This window comes from Anastrepha ludens, chromosome 2, assembly GCF_028408465.1.
Source record: "Anastrepha ludens isolate Willacy chromosome 2, idAnaLude1.1, whole genome shotgun sequence".
Lineage (NCBI taxonomy): Eukaryota > Metazoa > Arthropoda > Insecta > Diptera > Tephritidae > Anastrepha > Anastrepha ludens.
Window position 1 is genome coordinate 130,429,970 of NC_071498.1, and position 16,947 is coordinate 130,446,916.

General features: G+C 39.2%; 1 protein-coding gene and 1 long non-coding RNA gene across 4 annotated transcripts in view; one reads left to right on the forward strand and one right to left on the reverse strand.

The window, feature by feature from the left end:
* LOC128855330 (uncharacterized) overlaps positions 1–15,909 on the reverse strand; it is a 23,439-nt gene extending 7,530 nt beyond the window's left edge. For all 3 annotated transcript variants that reach the window (XM_054090169.1, XM_054090168.1, XM_054090167.1), the window contains exons 1-2: positions 15,462–15,909; positions 1,650–2,123 (exon numbers count right to left, since the gene is read on the reverse strand). In XM_054090169.1, coding sequence (XP_053946144.1) covers positions 1,650–2,123; positions 15,462–15,467 — 480 coding nt within the window. In that variant the 5' untranslated portion in view covers positions 15,468–15,909. The remainder of the gene's footprint in view (positions 1–1,649; positions 2,124–15,461) is intronic.
* LOC128855337 (uncharacterized) overlaps positions 1–16,947 on the forward strand; it is a 71,603-nt gene that overhangs the window by 7,338 nt on the left and 47,318 nt on the right. The window lies entirely within an intron of this gene.

Genomic DNA, 16,947 nt, shown 5'->3' on the forward strand with positions numbered 1-16,947 from the left:
GATAAGATATAATGAAAAGTGCAGTGTTCCTAAGGTATTTAGTGTCGCTGATTACAAATCTGAAGTCAAACATTCCATTTAAAAAGAAATAAAAAAAATCTGATTTTAATTAGTTCTATCGGGTGTTCTTTTTAAAACCTTGAGAACTTAAAACAATAATACGAAGCAGAAATGCTGTTGGAATGCATTTTTTTTTTATTATAATCTCGTAGATAATTTCTTTGCCTTTATTTTATGAATATGATATCTGGCATATATTCCCCGCGGCTACGAGTTACGTAACATTTTTGGACTATTACTATTGTACTTTTTCCAATAAAGCTGAGTAATAAATCTAATTGAACCCAATCAGCAAGAATGCGACGCAAACTATGGCCATTTGGCTTACATTTTTGCACGAGCCGTATTTTATAGTCACGTTAGTCGAGGTACTTACGTAAAAACATAGTCGAAGGGCAAAAGCAATCCAGTTGAGAATGAAGCCGAAGTGACATTTCGGCGTCTTCTTCAATACTTCGTGAACAGATTTTTTTTCTTTCAAAGTAAATTTCCACGATTTGGAAGCGTTGTTTATAGTATTAAATAATTTATGACGACTTGCCGAACCTTACTGAACAGATATGTTAAAACAGTTTGCTATTCTCAGCTGTCAAATCATAATTGTCGATATCGACAGTTCTCCTGCAGCTAAAAAAACACCCGATGGATTAATCGGTTTTGCGGCTGGTGAATTTTCTAGCTGATTTTTTTGTTTAGCAAACAGGCCGGGATCTGCAACTTGTTGATGTTAGGATAGTTCACTACACTATTTAGCTATGGTGAAAAAGAAAGTTGCGAGAAGAGCTTTGGCTGCCACCTCACTTGGGGATTCGGCAGCCTAATTCTGCACGATCATTTCACGTGCATTCACAAACACATCTAATCAAAAGTTCTTCAGCCGGCAACGAAGTGTTATTGGTTGATTTTTTTTGTATATCACCAACAAAATCTCAGTTTTTTTGTAAACACACCTCAAGTGATGTCAGTCCATCAACTGATTCTGTCAAATTCTCTCCGAGCCGACTAACGGCCTGTTAAAGAGCTCACCTTTGAAATCTTTTCACTAGGCCCTGCCGGTGTGCTGTCGTCACCGATCGTCATCGTCTAACTCATCTAACGGTAGGCCCAGGAAACTTGCTGTTTCGACAGGTTGGGTCCATAGGTAAATAGGTGGTTAGGATCGTGCGGGGTAACTTCACACGTCTTCTAGCCTTTATATGTTCTTTGCATGCAGCCCTGACTGGTGACGCTAACTAAACTCTTTCAGCTTATTTCAGCACATCAAAAACTGAATGTTTCAAATTGGAACACGTCTTTTTTTATATATATAATATTTTCTTTCTCAGAAGGAAGACTGAAAGAAGTGAAAAATGTCAATAAAATGGAATTGTAAGGAATTATGCGTGAAAGAAATAAGCCCGTGCATGGATTTAAAATGGTTTCAACGCCAGGTTCAACTCGAGTTTGGAGTGTGAAAAACGCTGTGCAACAACAACTTTTTATAATTATGACTCATTTGTAGACAAGCCCATTGTTTCCTTTTTTCTTAAGAATCAAGCACATAGGAAAGAACATTAGATAAATCACAAATCTCCATAGCTGACACTTACCGGCAACTGTTGCGCTTCATTACCTAACGGCGGATATGCAATGTTGTTTGTGCTCGGCACTTCAAACCGGAATGGCACCTCGTAGCTTGTTGCAGGCTTATTTTTCGGCTTTGTATTAGTCAATTTCAGTTTTAGCGGTTTGCGCTGTAGTGGTTTGTGTACGATGGGTGAATTTTTCAAGTAAACTGGACCAGTCAATTTGAAAGGTCGCACGCCACGCAAATGATTGGGTCCGTGTCGTAGCTGTGAGTTGCGTCCGCCTTTCAATACGAGTGGCACAGGCTGATCGCTGCGTATCTGCACCACCAATGTACGTTGCTTGCCGCCGGCGAGAGCGGCTTTGTTGCGTCCAAGCGCTATTTGCTTGGCACTCTTTCCTGCCCACAGTGGATAGCCTAACGGACGTTTGATGAGGGGTGGCTCGGCATCGGTAAGCACCAAAACGGTGACGAGTAGACAAATTGAGGGAAGGAGCTGTAAAAGAGAGAAAAAAAATTATTTGTGATAAGCTTACATAGCTGCAGATTAGGGCTTGCAAAATATTTCATGCATTAAATCTGTATGCTAGCAATAGATATACTTCTGCAGGAAATGGGACAACTTTGCGACAGACAAGGAGTAAAGCCGACAGCTGAAGCGAAAGCTGCAGAACGTCTGCATTCATTAAAAAAGTGACAAAGCAGATGGGACTATATAGACTTATCCCCAAAAGGAGGGATTGTTTTAGTGGCTACACCATTCGACGCAGTTGACGACGGTAGCTGTAAGTGCGAAGGCATTTTGAACCCTACCTCACCCACCAAAAATAAATACATCCAGATAGATGGAAGGAGACAGGATAGATACAGTACGGATGGTAAGGCTGAAAAATTGGTTTAAGGGCACTCTTCCACGAATCTTTTGGACTCATTCATGAATCTGAAGACATCCGGAAGAGGAAGCGTATGAACTTTATCCATATCCAGTATCCATATCCATACGCCTCTATCCATACTCCGGACAGCTACAGAGAAAATGCTTTGCAGTGTTTTCTCGGCAGGATAGGCATATCGGGCTGTCTACGACCCCCATGGTAGCCATATGGTGACCACATGTGTTGTACCTGTGATTACACCCACCAATACTCTCAGGTCCTTTCTGCTGAGTTTTAGGAGGAAGGTCACTATTTTCCTGTTTGCCTCTTTCTCAAGGTTCTTGGCTACTCTGCACGAGTTGAACCCAGAGCAACGTGCTCTATGGGTAGACTTCATGAACTTGTTAATCCATAGTTGAGTCGATGCAGAATTTACACCTAGAAAAGGTTCAGAGCCTAGTGGCGTACTTGCAGAGCCTTCATTAGCCAGTTTATCAACCAATTCGTTTTCTATAATACCACAATGTATAGGCACCCAAATAAGACAAACTTTTTTGTATTTTGTCTTACATTAACCGCTTAATTTGGAAAAGCAGCGTGGCTTAGCAAGGGCTTTCAGTACAGCTTGACTGTCACTACAAATCCCAATACCTCCACTTTTTCTCAATTAGCCAGTATGCCCCATTCAAGATGACATACACTTCCCTTAAGAATACCCGAGCCATCTGTCCTGTAGCGAAGGAGTACTTAGTGCCTTCGTCTAAGCACCATCCAGATCCGCTACCATCACTGGTTTTGGATTCGTCGTAGAAAGTGGGCTGAAATCCCATTAATAGATTATCTGGATTTACCCACTGATATCTATCTGGGATCAAAGCAACATACTTCCTATCGGAGCTAACGTAAGGCAGCCGATTGCCCGACAATTGATGAAATATCTGACAGTGGCTAGTGGCACAAAGCATTAAAGAGCAAAACCACAAAAAACGCTCCATAAAATATGCGCGCTTGCCGCAGCTATATTTTTCTTTTGTGCGTACCCAGCATACTTGTCTATCATAATTTTAAATACTACATATAAATACAAAGATTTCCGATAGTCATCGCACTTTGCCAATGGCATTCTGATAGCGGCATATAATACAATTATTGTTCGTTGACCAATGTCGAGACCTTTGCGCATGTGTGGAATGAAAGTGAAATGTGCGGACGGACAGGTGTGCGCAGCGCAAAGCGTTCAAACTTCATGGGTTGACGTACGTGAGCAATTAGAGAGTGCAATTGAAATTATACACAAACGTTTACGTGTCTGAATTTATGTTTATGCTTTTTTGTATAAAAATACATATAAACATATTTTAAAGTCAATTAACCGCAGAGGTTTAATCATTTCTATAATTTTTTCTTTGGAAAACATTCATTGAAGAGTAGTGACAAAATTTGTTACGGCAAAGAAAACAGGGCGACAATTTGAGTTATTTGCGGCCAATGAAGTGTGTTTGGGCAATTGAAAAAAATTTGTAGAGAGAAACAATGCGTAAATATTTTTTTTACTCTTGAAATATTTAATTCCTGGACTCCTTGTGGACTCAACTCGGGAGCATAGAGCCTCGACAAGACTCAGCGTTGCGTTGGTTTCGTTAATCTATTTTGCTTTCCGGCAGGGTAAGTGATTAGCCTGCCGCTAGCAGTCCTAAATGGAAATGCCCACCTGTCGTTGCTTAGGAGCAACTTAGAGCGCCATCTGGGTTTCACATTTTTCTGCCAGAAGCATCACACAGATGGTTGAGGACTTCGCTAAATTTGATGTGTCTTCACTATTACCGCGATTACCCGCTTCCTCTTGCTGGCGCCACTGATGCAATGTGTAACCGTGTCTTTTTCTTTGGTTTTTTTTTAGCAGCCGCAAGCCATGTAATGCGCTGACTTTTGTGCGGGAGTAAGGTTTTTGGGGTTGAGGAATGAAATAATTTTTTCCTACTAGACTACCGATGCTGAGAATAAACTTTGCTTGTATTGATAAGAACTGTAAGACATGCTATTTCTGAGACCCGATCCTTTGTTTACTTCAGAAGTGAAATATTTGCATTCTCATTTAGCATACTAACATATGGGCTGAACAGTCCCGGGTTCAATCAATAAAACACGTATTTTTTTGTTCAAAATTAGCTTTATTCATCAACGTAATTTCCATCAAGAACAACGGAATCATTCCAGCGCCGTTCTAACATTTCAATATCAATTTTGTAGAACGATTTATCTTTCGCCTCAAGATAGGCCTCAGTTTCAGAGATAACCTCTTAATTCGAGCGAAAATTCTTACCGGCGAACATTTTTGTTTTTGGGTCTGTAAACAGCCAGTAGTCGCTCTGAGCCAAATCTGGCGAATACGGTGGATATGGGAAGTTCAATTCATGTAGTTTTGCCATTCCTTTGACTGACTTGTTACTTCTTGTTTTTGGTCAACAGCGAGCAAACGCGGCACCCACTATGAACAGAGATTTCTCATAGTTAAATGCTCATGCAATATAAAGCCAACACTTTCTTTGATATCTTTGCGATGTCATCTAACTCACGAAACTGCACTTTTCGATCAATCAAAACGATTATAGTGATTCTTTTGATGTTTACTGATGTTACCGCTTCATTTGGCCGTGTACTGCGTTATGTATATGTAATCGGTGCGTGTACAACCACGTTTGAAGTCAGCAGACTTGTTTTGATGTTTTCTGTTCTTTCTACCTCAAGACCAAGAAAAACCACATCGTTTTCATTCAAAACAGAAAGCGATGCTCACGGGTTTTCTGGATTACAACGGCGTTGCGCACCACGAATTTTTGCCAGAAGGTCAGACAGTTATTATGGCCTCTTATTTGGACATTATGAGACATTCTTCTTCTTCTTAATTGGTGCGATAACCGCTTACGCGATATTGGCCGAGTTTAACAAAGCGCACCAGTCGTTTCTTTCTCGTGCTAACCGGCGCCAGTTGGACACACCAAGTGAAGCTAAGTCCTTCTCCACCTGATCTTTCCAATGCAATGGAGGTCTTCCTCTTCTTCTGCTACCATCAGCTGGTACCGCATCGAATACTTTCAGAGTCGGAGCGTTTGTATCCATTCGGACGACATGACCCAGCCAACGTAGCCGCTGGATCTTTATTCTCTGCGCTATGTCGATGTCGTCGTAAAGCTCATACAGCTCATCGTTCCATCCCCTGCGATATTCGCCGTTGCCAACGTGCAAAGGCCCAAAAATCTTACCCAGAATCTTTCTCTCAAACACTCCAAACGTCGCTTCTGAGAGAGATTCTACGTTGGATTTAAAGGCTGACATTATTATCGGTGTTAATGCTGGTTCCTAAATAAACGAAGTCTCTTAAAACCTCGAAATCATAACAGTCAACAGTCACGTGGGCGCCGATCGCGAGTGCGCCCACTGCCTTCGTTGTGTCCTCGTTCGCCACCAGACGCATTCGGTTTGCCGCTTTCCAGTTTGGAGAAGGCAGAACTAACAGGCATAGGCCAACAATTGTACGCTCTTATAAAAATTGTGCCTGAGCGATTAAGTTCTGCGGCTCGTACGATGCTCTCCAACATCAGGTTAGAGAAGTTACACGACAGCGAGTCACCCTGTCTGAAACCTCGTTTGGTATCAAACGACTCGGAGTAGTCCTTCCTAATTCTGACGGCGCTCGTATTGAGCAATGCAAAATCGCCAAAGATGGGGCGCAGGCGTGGTTGATGCTCTATTCTATCGGTCCAGGCTATTTCTAGTAGTCTTCTATATAACCACATCTTAAATGCTTCTATTTATGTCACTGGTTTTAATAGTCCATGTCTCCACAGCATACAGTAATACACACAACACGTAATATTTAACAAATCGGATTTTTAGTTTCACATGTCATGACTATTGGGGCTGTTTTGTACTTAATGAATGCTGCCCTGGAAGCTTCAACTCGGGCTTTTATTTCGTTTGCATTACCAAAATTTTCGTTAACCCAACATCCTAAGTATTTGAAATTTAGCCCTCTTTCTATGGATGTTTCTTCTGCTGACGATCAGATATTTAGTTTTATTGGTTCCTTTTTTTTACTGCAAAGCATTGACTACTTCATGTAGATAACTTTGACTGTTTGCCAAATAAGTAGGCAAACTTGGCCAGAATGGAACCACGGCAGTACAAAATCGCTACTGAATCTTAGAACACAGGATATGAGAAATACGGTAGGGGTACTAACAGGGCATTGCCTAATTGGAAGGTATGCAAATAGATTGGCGGTGCCACATAATGACTTTTATCGAAGCTGTTTAGTTATTGAAGAAGAGGAAACCGTCGAACACCTCCTGTGTACATGCATCGCTCTATACAGAAAAAGGCTTTCCACCCTCCCATTTGCCTTTGTTGACAGCATTGAATTGGCCTCATAAATATGTTGTCGAAATTAATAAAATGTATTAAATCCACAGGTTGGTTCCGAGAACACTCAGGGGGGTAAAGGAAGAGCTCTAGTAGTAGCCAAATGGGATTATTCAATCACTCAACTTAACCTAACCTGCACTGCCAGCTGGAGGGGTTTATCGTCAGCGTATCTGATGTTGTTAATGTTTTTTCTCATTTTTCATTGTTTATATTTACTTCTGCAGTTTGCTGCCAATAAAGATTCTTTATGCATTTCTTAATTTCTTTTGTATCCATGCTTGGTAGAATCTCAATAAGCGTAACGTGCTGAACAGTTTCAAATGCTTTTTTATAATCTATGAAACACATAAACACATCTTTTTGGACGTCTCTGCAATTATCAAGTAGTAGGTGAAATGGTTGAAGTGCCGGTTTGGCACTCCTCAAGCAGCACTAAAGTGCCGTTTTTAGTACATGAATGCAAAATTGTGTTTCCATGCCTTCATTAAATCCGAATTGAATTTTTTCTCTTGCCGATTCATACTTCTTGTAAATTTTTTTATGTATAATTTTCAAAAATAACTTTTTTTAATGCTTAGGTTTACACCCTATGATCAGAAAGTACCGGGAATGTTTAAATAAAACAAAACAGAGTTAAATTTCAGGCAAATTTATTTTATCTCCTTCAAAGTAAGACCCTTCTGAAGTAACACTCATGTGCCGCCCCTGGTAGGCCGATGATGGGATGGCCTTCAACTCCTTCGTCGCATTCTCTTTGATTTCCTTTATCGACTGAAATCTTCTTCCACGAAGTGATAACTCCAACTTGGGAAACGAAAAGAAGTCACACGGGGCCATTTCAGGTGAATACGGTGCTTATTTGGTGTTTGGTAAAATAATCCAGCATAATTTGGGCTCGGTGCGATGGCGCGTTATCATCATGCCAAATCCAAGCATTGTTTGGTCACATTTGCGGCCGTTTGCGACGCACAGCATCTCTAAAATCCTTCAAAACGGATAAATAATGACAGATGTCAGTCCTACCAACATAAAAAAAAAAAAATATGCACCGGTTCCCACATGCGCTGTTCGTTTAAATTAAACATTCCCGGTACTTTTTGATCATAGGGTAAGTCTGTAAACGCAGCATTTCTTTGCACTGCTCTTCTTTGGTAATGCCATAAAAGTAGATTTAAGCCAATCTTATTGACACTTTCACGTGTCATAAATGCAGTTGAAAATTATTTCGAGGATTTCAATGTTTTCATCATTTATTAATTTCAAAAATTCAGAAGGAAGTTCATCCGGACCTGTTGCTTTATTATCCTTTGTTGTTTTGATGACATTTTTAATTTCGTCTTTTGTTATAGTTAGTCCCGTTCAATTTTCTGTAGGTATTGCCTGCTACGTAGATCTACTAGTCTACTCAATAAGTCAGTCTAGTTAACAAGTTTGGTCACTTGAATATTTTCAAATAGGTATGTTTAGCCATTATTTCTTATATGAATTTAAAACTCTCTAAATCAACTTTATCTTAATATATCTACTAGGTTTTTCTGCTTGACATATCATTACACAGGCTTGATATTTGGCATTTAAGAGCAAAATTATTAGGAGTAACTCACTCCGACTCGTAGCTATCAGTCGAAACATGGTACAATTTGTACCGTTCAGTGATTACTTGTGTTACATTTGAATATTGGAATGGCTTGACGAGTTTCACTATTTATTTCACCTATTCCGTTTTTATTCACTTATTCCGTTTGAAATTTTCAATGATGCATTGCTATAACTTTATTGCCATGAATATGTATTTATGTATGAAGTTATTCGAGGATTGTCGTATTACTTTTCGAAATTGTTGATTGGTGCTTTTTTGCTTCGCACTAAGCTGTCGACATTTTTTGCAAGCGTTAAAGTTGTTATTGAAAAGTTAAGTGCAGCAATTCGCCAATTCTTCTTTTTGTTATACACCTAAAGCAGGTACTGGCGCTGTTGCTGTTAGCGCCTGCGTGCCCGTCAACAGCTCATTAGACAATTATTACAGACGTTATATACCCGTAAAGCCTGCTCATCACAGCTGCAATACAATTATAGCCAGCTACAACAACGAAAAAACATCCAAGTAAGAGTAACAAAAAAGTAAATAGAAAAGAAATTATAAAACACTAAGCCAGCAATAGTAAAGGTGAAACTTTGATTGCCGTTGAAAAACGTGTGGCACATTTTAAATAGCATTTATGAAAAAAAATCACTTCGGCCGCATACATTCCTTTGAAATGGTCACTTTTCCAACATACTGGCGCTTATTATTTACTAAGGCTGTTATTTATTTGATTTACGCACAAAACATACTGGCTGAAGCATTCAATTGTATGCATCAGTACAATTTTCTATTTAATTAAGTTGATAGTAACTACTTATTAGCCTGTTCACTGATTTACTAGGCTGCTTTTACCGAAATTTAAAAAAGTTCGCGTCTTAAGTCTTTTGTTTGAAACTCTATAGGCGCTGCACGCAGGCAAGCTTAGCAAGCATTGTAATGCGCAAAGTCAATTATGCTTTCAATTTTAGTAATTTTCTGTTAATATTTTATGCACACTGATGAAATAAAAAAAAATTTATGATTTACCCACTTTTTTTTGCTTTCTTTTGAAAGTTCGATCGAAATGTAGTTGCGGTCGCATTCCTCTGACGACAAGAATGTCGCTGAATTTTTTTGACAAAGCTTCTCAGCGTTGCATTTAAAATAGTGGATGGTTAACTCTTCAAGTTCATTCCCAAAACTACAACGCCGTTATCTGGCTTATAATTGCACAGTGCGAGGTTCTTCAAGTTTTTGCTTCGGGTAAGGTTGTTTCTAAATGAGCGTTGAGCGGTGCCGAGGGAAGTTTTCAAATACCGTTATCTTCAAAATTGGAGCCAATCTGATAAATCTGGGGACATCATTGAATTTAGAAGGCCCATCTAAAGTAGTCACTATGAAAAATGTTGCAAAAATTTTGAACTCTGATAGTATTATTTATCTATCGGGCTTGCTATTTTTTCCTTTTTGGTAGTTATCTTGCCTCGATGCCGCCACAGCTTTCTTTATTCGGCGCTTATATATATATATTAGGCCGGGTCGATTTGTGGGGAGGCAAAAAAATCGCCCATTGCTCTGTGAAAATCGTATTCTAGGGATCAAAATAAGAAACTTTGCCGAAGGAACCATACCTCTAAAACGAATTCTGATGCCCCCCAATTTGGGTCGAACTTTTTAGTTTCTTTTCTCATGTAAAGGCCAAAAATGGTGATATTTTGAAATTATTGTATATGGAACCCCCAGGGGAGTTCCAGGGGGTGTGCCACTGGCATGGGTGGATCGGCCGTCCAAAGTTAGTGGGGGTCGGTCATACATTTGGACTCGATTGGAGCACTCTAAATGGGTCAAAGTGGGATTTTTCGTTCGACCCAAATTGGTGGACATCAGAATTCGTTTTAGAGGTATGGTTCCTTCGGCAAAGTTTCTTATTTTGATCCCTAGAATACGATTTTCACAGAGCAATGAGCGAATTTTAAATCGACCCGCCCTAATATATATACCAAGCGCCGAATAAAGAAAGCTGTGGCGGCATTGCAAGCAATTTGGAATCCGACACAAATTTCACGGCGCCCAAACTGCGAATTTTTTAACTCCAATGTAAAGTCGACTTTACTATATGGTTGTGAAACGTGGAATGCAACGTCTGCTAACACAACTTCACTAGAAGTTTTTGTAAACAGATGCCTTCGAAAAACGCCCAAAATAGGTATTCTGGCCAAATACTATCTCGAATGCTGACAGAACCCAGCAGCCAATACCAATAGAGATCCGAAAGAGAAAATGTGGCTGGATTGGCCATGTTCTACGCAGAGAAAATGGTGACTTAACAAAGGCCACCATTAGCTGGAATCCCCAAGGAAGACGCAGACGTGGAAGACCAGCGAATACCTGGAGACGACTGCTGGAGTCAGTCTACAAACATTACTTAATATCTGCTTATATATTTAGTCCCTATGGCTTAGTTACATCCGTAGTAGGACTTTTCGAGTTTTTTTTTAAGTTTCTACTTACATCTTTCCCATTCAGAGTTGAACCAATTTTATACTATTTTATTTATTATTTTTATACTAAAATTTATTTTTTATTTTTATACTAACTGTTACTTTATTTTCTATTCCTTATCCGTGTCTATTTACATATCGCTCATTTACTTCAATCAAAAAAAGCAAGAGTTTTTTAGATAAATATGCAGAAATGCCCACAGGCTCTTTATTTATGATGTGTTCAAAATTCCTGGCGATATCTATCGGCAAAAAATGGAAGTCGTGTTTTGGATGTACAAAGTAGTGGTTTTGCCAATTATAACTTATGGATGCCTGGCTTGGTGGTAAGCTCTTGGTAAAGGCTATAATATCACTAAATTGGGTATTGCACCCTCCTGGACTGCTTGTATTGGCATCACCAGAGCATGTAGAACTTGTCGCAACATTGCCTTGAATGCCGTTTTGTGTTTCCTTCCTATCGACTTTTACGTTATTTCCATCGCTGTTCAAAGTGCAATCAGGTTAAATGAGGTTTGCCTCTGGAGACAATCTCTTAAGGGACATGGTATCGTTTTTAGGCAGTTAACACCGTATTTTTCTGAACTTCGGACATATCTCTCTATCCGCAAACTGGAGTTTGAGGCTCGTGCCAGGGCATTCTCTTCAGATAGACAGAATTAGAACGAGGGAAAAATCTGTACTGAAGCTTGCACCTCTGTCATCACTGGCGGCTCCAAGATGGAATCGAGAGTCGGAGCAAGCATTTTCTCTAAATCTTGCAATTTATCTATTTCCTAAAAATTGTCGAATACTGCTAGTGTTTTTGAAGCAGAAGTCCTTGCGATCCTGCAGCCATGCAAAATGCTTAGGGAACGTGGGTGCGTTGGAGATATTAACATTTTTTCCGGTAATCAAACCGCTATCAAGGCTTTGACGACGATGCCATCGGCATCCCCCTGACTGTTTTTAAAGGAGAATTGCACAACTTATTTCTCAGGAAAGTCCAGAAAAGACGAAGCACCATTTCTTTATGTGCTATTTCGAAAACCCTTTCACTCCAGTACAATCGGCGGAGGACTGAGAAAATCCTGGGGACTCCACACCATTCAATTTCCAAGCTCTTAGCTGTATTTACCGGTCATTGGACGATCGGCAGGCACTCGGAAATGCTAGGGTTACCATTTAACCCCCATTGCAGAAGCTGTGGCGACCTTTCAGAGGGAGACTGTTGAGCACTTTCTCTGTAAATGTCCGGGCTTGGCAATTAGACGATTAAGGTATTGGATGCTCGTTTCTTCGAGAGCTTGGGGCCGTGCGTAAACCTTTACGTCAACAGCTCTGGTTGGCTGTAAATATCTGTCTATTGAAGGTCTCATAATGGTATCAAAATGGGGCTTTAGTGCTACTTGGGGAGTACCAGAGTGGCACTTCAACCATTTTACCTACCTATTCCTCTATCAATCTACCTATTATTCTATCTATTCAATTTTACTTAAGGATGCATAGTAAATTGAAAGCTTTGAAGCCGTTTTTCTCTCTTGTAGTAAATGGCCTATATATCTTGAAACGAAATCAAATACAATATTTGAGAGAATTCAAAATACCCTGACTCAATTCCTAGACTCCCATGAACGATCCAACTTATAATATTTGCCAATGATTCAATTTGAAGACTCAGCCATTATTAGTAAACTTGCAGGTGGTAAATAAATGAAAAAATCTCCTTCTATTTTTTTTTTTGCTTTGGTTTTGGATTTCCCTTCATGACCTTATTGGGTCGTTCAATCTCACAAACCAATTTTTAAAGAAATTTTTTCATATGCCACAAATTTGTCTATCCGTCACCTTCGACCGCTGCTCTGATTGTAAGTTGTAAACAAATATTTATTTCCACTTTCATTCTTGCGCTTGAATGCTGAGACTTGCATGCAGACAAGGATCAGACATACAAACGGCTTATTGCATAGATAAATCCATACCTGCTATGTATGTATGTAATTACGTATGTAGAATTAAGTGTTTCGTTTTTTTATTTCGTCGGTTGACTGGTTTCGAACAAGAAAATAACTGCAATTTACAAGTTGATGGGTGACGTGTTCCCGTGTCGTTGGCGGTCGTTTGATTTCGATCTATGCTCATACATACAAATGTAAATATGTATTGTATCACAAGAAGCATGTACATACATACATATGAGCTGCAAATACCTATAGATATGTTGAGTAGTATTATTCTACTTTTCAAATGGTATTTTATTTATAGATTAGGATTTGGGCTTTGTGTCGAAGCCAATGAAGATAGGCACCACTTTTTTGCGAAATATGCCCAGCCGAGGTATATGCAATTTTTAAGGTCATATACTAATGATACTGGCAGAAAATGAGAGGTGTACATGTCTCTAGTGACAACACTGAAGAAGGTATGACCATAGCTCATCCAATCACTCTTAATCTCAATCTCGACATTGTCTTTCCCTATCAAATATCTCCGCTTATATGAAGTCTAGTTCTCCATGTGCAAATAACAGAATATATATATATATATGTATATATAATTGGCGCGTACACTTTTTTTTGGTGTTTGGCCGAGCTCCTCCTCCTATTTGTGATGTGCATGTTGATGTTGTTCCACAAATGGAGGGACCTACAGTTTCAAGCCGACTCCGAACGGTAGGTATTTTCTTTTTTATGAGGATCTTTTTCATGGCAGAAATACACTCGGAGGTTCGCCTGCCGAGGGGCGACCGCTATTAGAAAAATGTTTTTCTTAATTTTGGTGTTTCACCGAGATTCGAACCAATGTTCTCTCTGTGAATTCCGAATGGTAGTCCCATTCGGTTACGGCGGCCGCTTTAATAAGCTTTACACAATCACGCCCTATAAGTCGATAGACGATGAAGTAAACGATGAAAAACTCTGTTGAGACGACCGCGTTCGAGAGAAGTATTCCAGAGAAAATTTCCTGCTCTTTTCATATTGCAGAGGGTGAGTATTGCGGACAATGCAACGATGGATTATATGTCTTTGACGTTGGTATAGATGTAGTGTCCCAAGTGCACGTAGACACCAAGTCGGACGAATGGCTCTAAATAATCCTGTTCTGAGAGTATACGATGCGGCAGCTTCTGGTGGTGGAGAAGAATACGTAGGCCTTCTTAGTAGTGGTAAAAGAAAGTGAGAATGTGGTTGGATCTAATTGCTATTTCTAATTTACGCCAGCTAGGATCATAGAGAAATGGTTAGAAAAAAGTCATATAAGTACAAACTTTTTCCGTCTTGCAACATAATAAAGTTTTCTTACATTCTGGAACAATCTTGAAGTTTCCTTTGTGCTCTCAAGAGCCTTTAGGGTAGCCTGACTATCACTAAAGACTTCAATCTGTTTCCCGCTCCATTTCTTCTCAATTATCCATTCTGCTACTTTCAGAATGGCAAAAATGTTCATTTGAAAAACAGCTACCATTCCTTCCATAGCGTTATGATACTTATTACTATCGTTTAAGTACTATCCGGCATCAGAACCTATTTCATTCTTGGACCCATCTGTAAACAAACTATCCGTCAAGCCTCTTTGAATGAACTCTGGATTACTCCATTGCCTGGCATCGAATTTCCTTCCAAATGAAACTATGGGTATAAAGTCAGATAGCTGCATAAAGATTTCCCTGTGTTACGAAGTTCTGTCTTCGAAACCATATTTATGGAGCCCACACATTACTTTTATTTCTTCCTTTTGTATCTTAAGATCCAAGGGGAGCAAATCAAGCATAGCATTTAGGGTATCGCCGTAGGTGGTACTCATGGCACCCGTAATGCATAAACATACAATTCCTTGCTGCATGTACAGTGCCCGAAGTGTGGAGTTAACCATAGTCCGTCGCCACTAAACTACAGAGGCATAAGTGATGATCGGTCTGATAAGTGCTGTGTATATCCATAGGACCACAGCAGGTTTCAGACCCCAGGTTTTACCAAACGGCATTGTTGAAAAATCCGTATAGCATTTTGCAGGTATCGATCAGTTATCTTGGCTCTATTTCCCTACCCTTGTAGAAGAAATGTTTGCACAAAATGATCAATAATTTATGAAACTCCTGAAACCGTGTATTATTATACCTAATTATATTATTACACCTTATTATACCTGTGGCCTTTGGCTTCTTAAAATTTATTCACATTTCCAGGGTTCAATACTGGTCTATTTGAGCTCGCTGTTGATCAGCCAAGTTAACCTAATCTATTTACTTTTAATCAAATATTATTACTAAAATCATGATTTGGATGAAAATCTGTTTTGTTTTAATACATTTTTTAAATACTTTTTATTTGTTTTTACAAAAAAAAATTTTTTTTTACCACTTTTCCGTTTGCTAGGTTTTTTTTATGGAATAAGTGTATTTTGTCTTCTTTTTAAATTTTATTTCGACGAATTTGCTTTTAATATTTGCATAATGCCATCACCATTTTTAATTTTTTTCCAACACTCACCTTCATTTTTTAATATTAGTTTTCAAAAAAAATGTAACAACAATTTTTTTATTTATATTCAAACACTGCAATTCCTTACGGCGATCCCCCACATATACACTTTACTCCAGAAGAATGTACAGAAAGATTAAAATTGAGATGAGGTAAACAATGACGTCCAATAACTTCATAACCACAGAGTATCCTTTGCTCTTGCCAGATAACTGTAATAACTTAATATTACTTTAACAAAGAAAAAAAGAAAATAAATTCACTACTAATCACACACGACAAATTGGGTTGGGCGCAAAAAATATGCGAACGAGAGTCAAGCGAATCAGTCAAGCGCGTTGGAAATTTTAAAGTCGACTGAAAGAAATTTCAATGCGCAAATCAAACAAAAGCTCCATTGCCATCGGATGTCTTGCTGCTGGTAAGGCTGCATTTGTTGTTGTCGGTGCTGCTGCACTTGCCCATACCTTGTTGTGTTGTGTTGTGCGGCTGGTTATTGCTGTTACTGCTGTTATTATTGTTGTTTATTCTTGTTACAAATGCGCGACATGCAAAACCCGAACTAAACCGGCGCTGCACATTGGCAGACCAAATATTTTCAATATACACCGTCTTCGTGAGTTGTTATTGCTTTTCTATTTGCCCACTTTTTTTTGTTGTTGATTTTTTTACTTTTGTTGCTATCTAACCAATTTTGGCATTGCCGATGAAAGTGCTGCGGTTCATGCTCAACTACGTATGTATGCATGTATGCTCATATGCGTGTTTGTGTGTTGTTGGCGCTGCTTTATGTGGCGTGGTCAAGACGCATTTACGGTTGTCTATGCTGCCAATAGTACACCATCAGTTGTTGTTGTCTCTGCGGCTCGTGTTGACCATGGCATTGGCTAATATTGGAACAACAGCACCGGCATGCAATACATACAGTTAGTAATTACTTTAGCGCGGGCCACTCGTAATATTTCTCCACTCTTCGAGTCGTTTCGCCGAATCAGTAGCGCACGCGATTTTACGCATGCATGCTGATGGTGATGATAACTGTGTAGCTATAAAGAAAACTCGCATTTCAAATAATAAATGCAACAACAGCAACAACTTGCTAGAGAGGCATTGGCGAGTATGTGTGTGAATGCATCAATCGAGCGTCGTGCGTCCACTTTCGTTAGGCACGCGCCAAACAGAATTCCACACAATGCCAATGCATTTCGAAGTCACAGAGAACCAGAAATAGTGAAGCGGTTGGTAGAAGGTTTAGTTGCGCCAACAAGCGAGAAGGGAAAATTGGCGGTGGAACGCTTTGATTAATTTGATATGATTCTTTTAGATCTGCTTATATGAAAACTTTTTTAAGTTAATTTTATTCAGTATTTTTTTTTTTCAATATTAATTAAGCTAAAAATAATTTATAGCCAGCATTTCTAATAAATAGTGGGTTGAAGTTTTATAAAAAATATGAACGAGTTTCACAGCTATTTTGTAATAAAAAAGTGAGAGA